Here is a 10375-nt window from a genome sequence, read left to right as displayed (position 1 = left end):
CGCTGAGAGAAAGAAAAAAGGATTTCTACATGAGCCTTTGAATCCAATGATCATCCTTCACTGCTGTTTAATGCACAGTGGTCTCTGCATTTGAAGCATCAGCAGCACTACATGTTTTCTGTGAAATATCTGAGAGCTTTTCTTTTCTGCCTATTGAGAAGTTGTTGACATGTCCCAGCTGATGTTCAGACAACAAACTGATGTTGTGTTAACACTGAGCTACAGGACTGGAATAGGCTGCTGAGGAGGAACCAGCTGTTGGTCAAAACAGGTGGATCAGTTGTTTGTCTTTGCTTTTCCAGCCAATGCAAATTGTCGACTGACTGAGGGGGAGAAATAAACAGGAGAGTAGGAACCACATCATGTGATAAGTAACCAAAGCTAATACACCACTTCTTTCTCTCTCTGTGTCCTTTCAAAGTAAAACGTCCATCTGGCTGTGCACTATATCCAATATTAGTTTGTATTAGTGTATAATGTGAATGCATTGACTTCTGAATATACTGTAATCTGAATATGTATTTATGCATCTTAACCTACAGAATGTATTTACCGTAGGAATCTGTTGAGGACAAAATGCCATTTAGTTCTCTGAGAGTGAACTTCTGCTAAATCACCTCCCTCCTCTTGGTCTTTTCTGATCCACTGTGTGATTCTGTCTCGTCTCCCTGCACGTGGACTCAAACTGGGAGTGAGGCTGAGGTTGTGTGTGTGATTTTCTGTTTTATTGCTGCCCCACTGCAGCTGGATTAAAAACATGTGATGTCTATGTAATATCAGTGGATCAGACCTGCCTGTCTCAGGCCTACATGTGTCTGTTGTGTGTCAGGTGAAGCATAAAACAATATCAAACACAGCTGTGATCTGTGATTATTTCCTGTGGGAAGCTTCAGGAGTTTATGCTCGTGCCCCTCAGACCAGGCTGCTGTCACGGATGTGTCAGTCCAAAGGGTCGTCGATCGGCGCTAAGGTCCAGCTGGAGTCACAGAGACATGAAGGTGGACCAGAAGGTGTTTTTCAAAGCCCAAGGAACAGCACATTGTCCTCACTGTTCACTGTGAGTTTAGAAAAGAGCAGCCTGCCACGTCTTTATTGTTGTTGTTACTGGAAAATATAGAGTCTGAGAAAGATCTTTGTTATGGACAGAAGCTGAAGAGACTGATGACGACAAGGAAATCATAGAAGCTACTTCCTCCTCCTCTAAAGTGTGAGATTAAAGTCCTTGTCACACTTTGAGCTTTGAGTTCTTCTAGTTCTTCTTAGTGAAACAATGAATGAAAAATACATAATGACATCAAACTAAAAACAAACTCAATTTCAAAGATCCAATGAATATTTTGGCAGGATTGACATTTGAATTCAATTTATTTCCAAACAACAAACTATAATAACTAATTATTACTTCTAATGAACTATATAACAGATCTCATATATAGAGAAATGCTGTTCAGTAAAAAGTCCAAGCTTTGTCTCTGTAATGTAGTTCTGTAGAAAGTAGCAGTGAATGGGAGAAACCAAATAACCAAGTGTTGTTTGTTTCAGCCACTAGATGGAGACACAACATTGTCATTTGATGTCACTTTCTTCTCACTGGCCTTAGTTTGTGTTTTTTTGGGTCATTTTCATTTATTTCTTGTTGTCTTGCATCTTTTGAAGCCAACAGGAAGTGACAGTGGAAGCCATGCTAAGGTGAGCAGGTAGCACTGCCTTCATCTATATTGTATATTCATTCAATTCCCTGGTTTATTTGTGCATGAGACGACCCATAAGGGTGATGCTACAACTGTCTAAAGGTCATAGGTGGATTAACCAGGGGCCCAGAGCTCAGGGGCCCTTGGTCTGTGTCTGGGCCTGACAACAGCACAGGAGCAGGTTTCAACACAGGATGTGGATTCATTTCATGTTTTGGTCTGGGTGTATCCACAGGCAGAGTCTAGGAGGAAATACCCGGGGTCCACAGGGACTTTGGACATTAACAGGCTGTTTCTTCTTGGGGGAATTTTCCAGTAAATCACAGCGGGCGCAGGGTAAGTCTGACTCTTATTTTCTTTATGGTTTCACTGTCCGAGGCTCCAGTTCAGGGTCCAGGTGTGGGCCCAGGACTCTATTTAGACCCGGACAGCAGGTTTGGAACCGGATGAGGACGTTGGGCCGCAGCTGGTAAACATGACGCAGGTTTTTCTACCGCGGTGAAAACAGTTTGACAGTTTGACTTTGGATCTTCGACAGATCCTCCTCATCCGATACACCGCACGAACCCGTGTGTCTCTGACAGCTGGAGCAAGTGCTTCGACAAACCATCAGGAGACAGTGATTTATTAGACCCAGCTGATTTGATTAGAAAACGAACAAGTAAAATACGTTGTAACACGTGCATGCGCTGTCACCGAGCACCTTTTCCCCACACGTCACTCTAAGTCACGGTGACAGCTACATTTCCATAACCCAACATGAACATAACCCAGTTCCCAAAACATAACCCAACCTAACACAGTAACATTGAACATGGCAGAATATAAACACAGTGTTAACCGACAACTAACATTTAACAACACCCATAATGCACGTGCCGTCAACTGCGACTGCCGGGTCATTACAATATTGAGGATTTTTGCTCAGTAGTTTCTGTGAAAGGTGAAAGTCCCAGTCGTGTTGAAGAGCTGTCGTCCTGTTTCCTGTGAGTTTCTGGAGACGACAGCTCTGGGACCTTTCTGGGAAAAGAAACAAAAAGTATATCCAGCCTGTACCTTAGTTTGACTGACGGAAACTTGGCTCATATTGACCTGATCAGGAATCAGTAAGCGAATAAGCCAATACACAGAATCAATACTGGTCCTGGTCTCAATTCCCATCCCTACTTATACACAACATTTAGGTATTTGTCTTGTAGTATTAGGTGGAGTACTTTAGAGTAAATAGTCACATTGTGTGTGTTGCTGTGTTGGATTTAATTCATGTTGTCCACTTCTTGGTACCTGGATCCTCAGAGTACCAGCTGCTGGGACCATGTCCTGGACTTTGTTGTGTAGTGGGCTTGGGGTCCTGATTGGACTGGTCTTTCTGCAAATAAGCTAAACGGATTGGAGTGTAATGTGAGTACTAACTCACAGTATATATCACAGTTTTTTTTTGCTGTGTTACTTCAAAGCATACTGCAAATACACTAAAAAGCAGGCTAGAAGTATATAAGTAGTACCTGTAAGTTCAGTACCCAGTAGAGCTGCAGTACAACATTAAACCCAGATCAGCGCGGGTAGTGTACTCATGTGTGTATAGTGGTACTGCTGTAACCACAGAGTCATGTGACTTCCTGTGGAGCAGCAGGATGTGTCCAGTCAGTGAGCTCAGACTCCATGTTGAGAGCAGACAGCAGGAGGAGGAAAAGTGAAGCTGAGGCAGCTGAGTGTTAATCCAACATTATTATGATCTGACTGTTCACTGGACTCTGCCTTCATGTCCGTGTGGCTGGACTTCCTGTTTGCTCAGCCTGGTCTGCGTCTCTTCGACTGACTGTTTCAGAAACTTCAAACTGATCAGTGATTGACGTGAAATTAATAAAACCATGTTTGTGTTTGCAGAGTCCAGTACCACAGACAGAGACCAGAGTGTCCAGGATCCAGCTGTCTGTGTGTGAAGAGGGACTGGTTCAGACCTGATCCTGTGAACTTCAGTCCTGAACCTGGATCCTGAGACCCAGAGTAAGAGACAGTTGCTACTGTAAACTGAGCTGAAGATGAGTCCGTGTTGGACTGGTGTTCAGAATGAGTAGAAGTAGGAGTCCTGGGTGGATCCTTACTGAGCACAGGAAGAAAATATTTCTTCAAATATTTCACAGTTTGGAACGTCTTTAGTTTGGTTTCTCACAATAACACAAAGCTCATCTAACATCAAACTTAAGCTGTGAGGTAAAGAAAACCTGTTCCAGAAACACACAGCAGTGTTTTTCTCATGGACCTGTTCTGTGTAGTTTCCCTAAAGAGAACCAACAGGTGGACAGTAGCAGTGAGTGGAACAGACACTGCAGTCCTGCCCACACACTCCAGCCTGTGGATACACTAAATAAAGTGTGAAGTCAAATGTTAACAAGCAAAATATGGTTTTTGACTTGAAGTCAAACTTATTCCAAACATTTCATTTTTAAAATTTGTAATAATTATGTATCTTTGATTCATTTTTTGTTTGTGAACTCAGTGTTGATTTTAGTGTCTCACTCCATCTGTTCACACTCGGTTTAAATTGGACTTCAGGGCAGCTGGAGTTTGTCTCCAGAAACATCTGGAATTCATCTGGATTTTCGTTATTTCATCATTGTCAGAACAGACTCCAACAGAAAAAAAACTCCAACAGAAGTAGAAACAATAACACAACTAACTGTTGACACTGGTCTCTGATCTCACCAGGGACTCACAATGGGACCAGTGGACATATTAGATATTCTAGAGGATCTGAGAGAAGATGAATTTAAAAAGTTCAAGTGGTTCCTGGAGCAGGAAGGCATCAAAAGGAGCCAGCTGGAGGGGGCAAGAAGACCTGACACTGTGAGTCTGATGGTGCAGAGATATGGACTTGATGGAGCTGTGGAGGTGACCAAGAAGGTGTTAGAGAAGATTCCCAGGAACGACCTGGTGCAGAGTCTGTCAGACATCAGCTCAGGACCAGACGGTCAGGAAGAGGAAAGGACAGTGTTGTTTTTTTTGACTGAATTCAGGTTTTACCAGTTAGACTTTAATCATGTCCAACAACCAGACTGTGGACTTGTTGAAATTCACTGAATTGGAATTTGCTTGAAAGTTCAGAAGGTTCATGTTGTGATTTAAGATGATATCACATTAGTGATGAAAACATTACACTGGTGCTGTTCTAAGAGAAAATCCTGGTCTTGGCTGGTGTTTCATTTGGAGCAGGAAGACATGCAGTATTGTCCACCTGAGTCTGAACATGTGGCCATTAGAAATGACACTAAACCAAATCCACATGAACATAACTATGAAAATAACAGACACCCCCGTTTGTCTCTCACCAGGACCCCTCTGGTCTCAGATGTCTGAGGCTCACCCTCCTCAGGACCCTTCAGCAGCTCCTCACACTAAAGGTAAATCTGCTTGTTTTGAATCAGTGGAAGACACAGATCACATCCCTGGACAGATGGATCAGACTTGATAAGGCTGTAAATACAGTCACATAGTAAAAAGAAGCTGCATCTGTAGACATGTGCACTAATGCTTTTATGTTCTTCCCCATCTAAGTTGTTCTATTCCTTCTAAATCCATACTGCTGTTCACATAGTAATTTATATTTTCCATAAACTCATCTAGGTGTTTTATAAAGACTTTTTCCAATATTTTAGAAAATTGGGTTGTCAGTGTCTTGTGTCACATTTTACCAAGCTTTATTTTATTTTTCAGCTGCAGCTCAGAGGGAAGCACCAAACATCACAGTCACTGCTCAGGATGGAAGTGTCAGCATGGCATCTCAGTTTACCGGTGCTCATGTGAGCGGTGATGTAAACATCACTGTAAACAACACACCTGGTAAATATTGACCTGAATTTATGAAGCTCCTTCTGTTTATTTGTGTGATTGCATTAATCAGTCTGAGTTTCTCAAGAGATGTTCCTGTTCCTGTTTCAGGTCAGGTTCCTGCCATGACACATGAGGCTGATGTTGTTGCTCAGACGTCTGAGGCTCACCCTCCTCAGGACCCTTCAGCAGCTCCTCACACTAAAGGTAAATCTGCTTGTTTTGAATCAGTGGAAGACACAGATCACATCCCTGGACAGATGGATCAGACATGATAAGGCTGTAATTACAGTCACATAGTGAAAAGAAGTTGCATCTGTAGACATGTGCACTAATGCTTTTATGTTCTTCCCCATCTATGTTTGGTTCAGTTGTGGAGGTTCCAGTACCAGAGCCACAGTCCATCACACACTATCAGGAGATGCTCCGGTCAAACCTCAAAGACAGGTTCATGTGTGCAACACAAGGATGGACACAGAATAAGGATAAGCAGCGTCTGGATGAGATCTACACTGAACTGTACATCACAGCTGGAGCCTCCATACACATCAGCAAACAGCACGAGGTCAGGCAGCTTGAGATGGCAGGGAAGAAAACCGATACAGAGAAACCAGTGAAACCCAGTGACATGTTCAAACCTCCTCCTGAACAATACAGACCCATAAAAACAGTGCTGACCAATGGGATCGCAGGAATTGGAAAAACATTCCTTGTGCACAAGTTTGTGTTGGACTGGGCTGAAGGACGAACCAATCAGGATGTGCATCTGCTTTTCCCCCTCACCTTCCGTCACCTGAATCCACTGAAGGGAGACCAGTTCAGTCTGGCAGAGCTCCTGCATGAATGTATTAAGGAAACTGTTGGAATCAAGAAGGAGGCTCTGAATTACTTCTTTCAAAAGCTGCAGTCATCAGGAAACACCAACTATGACAAGAGTGAATTCAAGGTCCTGTTTATTTTGGATGGACTGGATGAGAGTCGCCTCCAGCTGGACTGTAGTACCAATAAAACTCGGAGACTTAAATTTAAAGAGACAGAGTCCACCTCAGTGGACGAGCTGCTGACAAACCTCATCAGGGGGAAACTGCTTCCCTCTGCTCGCCTCTGGATAACCACCAGACCTGCAGCAGCCAATCAGGTCCACCCAGATTTTGTGGACATAGTGACAGAGGTCAGAGGGTTCACAGACCAACAGAAGGAGGAGTACTTCAGGAAGAGGTTCACAGATGAGGAGGGGTCCAATAAAGTCATTCCCCACATCAAGAGCTCACGAAGCCTCCACATCATGTGTCACATCCCGGTCTTCTGCTGGATCACTGCTACAGTTCTGGAGGATCTGTTGGAAACCAGAGAGCTGGAAGAGCTGCCCAAGACCCTGACTGAGATGTACACAGAGTTCCTGTGGTATCAGTTCAAACAGAGGGAAGAGAAATACTGTCCAGAAGGCTCAGAAAAGTGTTTTCAGGACATTAAGTCATTAGCAAAACTGGCTTTTCAGCAGTTGGAAGAAGGAAACCTGGTCTTTTATGAGAAAGACTTAAAAGAGAGTGGCATTGATGTCAGTGAAGCTTCAGTGTACTCAGGAGTGTTCACAGAGATCTTTAAAGAGGAGAGGGGGAGGAAGAATGAAGCCATGATGTTCAGCTTTGTTCATCTGAGTGTTCAGGAGTTTCTGGCTGCAGTCTACATGGTCCACTGTTACACCGACACGAAGACACAGGTACTGGAGAAGTTCGTGGGGGTGAAGAACAGATGTTCATCTCTGGATCACTTCCTGTTGGGAGCCATGGAAAAATCCATGGAAAGTAAAAGTGGCCACCTGGACCTGTTTGTTCGCTTCCTTCATGGCCTCTGTCTGGAGTCCAACCAGAGAGTCTTAGGAGGCCTGCTGGGTCAGACAAAGACCAGTCCAGGAACCATCCAGAGAGCCATCAACAACCTGAAGGAGATGAACAGATATGGTATCTCTCCTGACAGAAGCATCAACATCTTCCACTGTCTGATGGAGCTGAACGACCACTCAGTCCATCAGGAGATCCAAGAGTTCCTGAAGTCAGGGAACAGATCAGAGAAGGAACTCTCTGAGATCCAGTGCTCAGCTCTGGCCTACATGCTGCAGATGTCAGAGGAGGTTCTGGATGAGTTGGACCTGAAGAAGTACAAGACATCAGACCAGGGACGACTGAGACTGATTCCAGCTGTGAGGAACTGCAGAAAGGCTAAGTAAGTCCAGATGTGCCCAAGTGAAAAAAATCTATTTTTGTATATTTCTAAAAGTATATTGAGTATACTTTTGAAATACTTTGAAATACTTGAAGTTGTGTTAAAATGAAACCAGTGAAGTTGCTGGAAGCTGCACTATAAATCTGCTTTAGTACATGAAAAACCTATTTTTCACGTATTATTGGGTACTTTTGCTGCCCAAAATACTACACTACTGTTAAAATATACATGAAACATTTGAAGTTGACTTGTTGCAAATGTCAAAAATCTATAGTGACATTAAACTGACAGTGTATTACTAATAGACTTTGATCCAAAGTAAATGTACTTGAAATATACTCTGAACTCATTTGAACTATGTATGAAATACAATAGAATGAGGTTTGAAGTGTGAAAATAGTATGCAAAGTATATTTTTCAAAGTATTTGAGTATTTGTTGTGTAAATGAGCCACTGACTTTGTGTTAAATTGCAACCAAGTTGAACATATTGCATTAAAAGACACAATGATATTGGATTGATATTCCTAGTAAATATAAGTACACTATAAAAATCATTGTGTGTTTAATAAATACACCAACAATGCCCTCTGAATGGATTCTCCAAACACTGAGTCTGAAATGTAGATACTTTACTTAGATTCCAATCAAATGATGTTGGACTAAAAGCACTACTTCCTGTTAGCATGTTCTCAAATGCTCTTACTTTGAAAAGCCCAGTGCACTTTGAAGACGTTCTAAAATGATTGAAAATAATCTGAACTCCTACACAAAGTCCAAAACACGTCAGTCCAACAAATATTGATTTGAACTCTAACACTATTAAATCCAGCCATTTAAGGGCTTTTGAACAAAACAAGTCATTCAAGGTAACAACAATAACAATAAACAGGAACAAAAGTTTGTGTTTTCTATTAGTGAGGTCAAAGTATTATTTGGCTGCACCACTATGGGACTAAAATGGATTTTAGTGATATTCAGGATTCTGCATAGTTCTCAGAAGAATTCTGTCCAAACATCCAAAATACATGAAGTAAACATGTAGTATGAAAGAGTATTTTGAAGTGAAACTTTGTCCACAGGAATTAGACCACTTCCAAGAGTCCACTTTACCACAGCCAGGAACACATACATTGTGTACTTTAAATAAGTATACTGAAATAGAGCTCAAGTTAAATGGAGGCATAGTATTATATTTTGAAGAGAATGACACAATTTGAAGTAAAAACAAAAACCATGAACAGACTTTTGGAAAACATCACTAAATATACTTCAAAGTCTGTTGAAAGTAAAGTGCACTTTGAAGAAATCTGCTAAATGACTAATGAAGTAATGAGATCATTTCAATATACTTTGCAAACATTTACTTTGAATCTGCTTTTTTTGTCTCAGTAACTTTTTGACTAATCTTGTACTTTGGAGACTCCCCAAAAATGTACTTTTACTACGTTTCAACACAAGCACAAATACACTTGGTAAAAACACACTTTATCTGCTAAAAGTAGAATTGAAGTCTGAAACAATAGATTGATTTTTCACTTGGGTGATCATCACCATAATGTTGCTCTTGTTTATTGTGATAATGACAGCAGCTGGATTTTGTCCCAGATGTTCTTGATCTGTTCCAAATGGTGTCAGTCCAAAAGCTGCAGATGTTCCTGTTGTTTTTTCTATCTGTCCAGTGACTGAACACAGTTCTTCTTTTTCTTTCCAATGGTTTTTCCATGGGACACATTTTTCTTCTGTTTCTCTTCACACACTGATGTTTTTCTGCCACATGTGAACAAATGTCCAACATTGGAATAAACAGGGACAGGCCTGTTGTGGAAGTTCCAAAGGAACTCAGCTTTCTCTGCTTCGTGTCCAACATGAAAGCAGAATAAAGATGAACCGTGTGCAGTGTGACAGAGAGTGAGAAGAATTCTTATTTAATGTCCAACCCACTGAGAGAAGATCAGCTGAACCACTGATGTGAAGACACAACAGGACATGTCCCTGTTTGACATCGAGTGATTCAACTCAATATATTGTCTCTGTCATAATAACAGCTTTTCTAATATATGTGTCCTCACAGACTTGTTAAATGTGGACTCACAGAGACCAGCTGTGAAGTCTGTAGTCCAACCCCTCCCATCTGACAGAACTGGACCTGAGTCTGAACAAGCTGCAGGATCCAGCAGTGCAGCAGCTGTGTGGTGGACTGCAGAGTCCAGACTGTATACTGGAGAGGTCAGACCCCATGTTTAGGTTGTGTGCTGAGATGAATGTGATGTGAAAGTTGTGCTGACACTAAACTGCAGACATGAGGCTGATATTAGACTGATCCACACTGAGGATCTTTATGGGAAAGGCTGTTTTCCCTCTCAGAGAAATGTGGCTGCACAACATGAGTTTGTATAGATGGAGCCACAGGTGGAGCTGGCAGAGTTTCAGAGCTGAAGTCACTCCGTCTTTATTGAAGCAGCAACATGTTGGCATACATATTAATGAAAGCTCTTTGTCCCTTTTTGGATGGGACTGCTTTGAAACTGCATCCTGTTAGCTTCAGCTGTTTGGAGTTTCCACTTTCTAAACTTCTGCTTTCTAAACCTTCTTCAGCTCTGAACACATTCTGAAACATTCAACACTTTCAAG

At 42.0% G+C, this 10375-nt stretch overlaps 1 protein-coding gene across 2 annotated transcripts; it reads left to right on the top strand.

The window, feature by feature from the left end:
• The first annotated feature begins 3324 nt into the window (after positions 1–3324).
• LOC113121452 (protein NLRC3-like) lies at positions 3325–9972 on the top strand. 2 transcript variants are annotated; one of them, XM_026291966.1, is made up of 8 exons: positions 3325–3490; positions 3579–3698; positions 4401–4662; positions 5024–5092; positions 5406–5531; positions 5631–5726; positions 5891–7742; positions 9816–9972. In XM_026291966.1, exons 3-8 carry the CDS (start codon positions 4410–4412, stop codon positions 9877–9879), a joined length of 2460 nt encoding a protein of 819 aa, XP_026147751.1. In that variant the 5' UTR covers positions 3325–3490; positions 3579–3698; positions 4401–4409; the 3' UTR covers positions 9880–9972. The 2 variants fall into 2 exon arrangements, with proteins under 2 accessions (XP_026147751.1, XP_026147752.1); XM_026291967.1 differs by lacking the exon at positions 4401–4662 and having other exon boundaries at positions 3326–3490.
• Positions 9973–10375: the final 403 nt, after the last annotated feature.

The sequence above is a fragment of the Mastacembelus armatus genome, chromosome 20, assembly GCF_900324485.2.
Source record: "Mastacembelus armatus chromosome 20, fMasArm1.2, whole genome shotgun sequence".
Lineage (NCBI taxonomy): Eukaryota > Metazoa > Chordata > Actinopteri > Synbranchiformes > Mastacembelidae > Mastacembelus > Mastacembelus armatus.
This window is presented reverse-complemented; position numbering and strand designations above follow the sequence as displayed.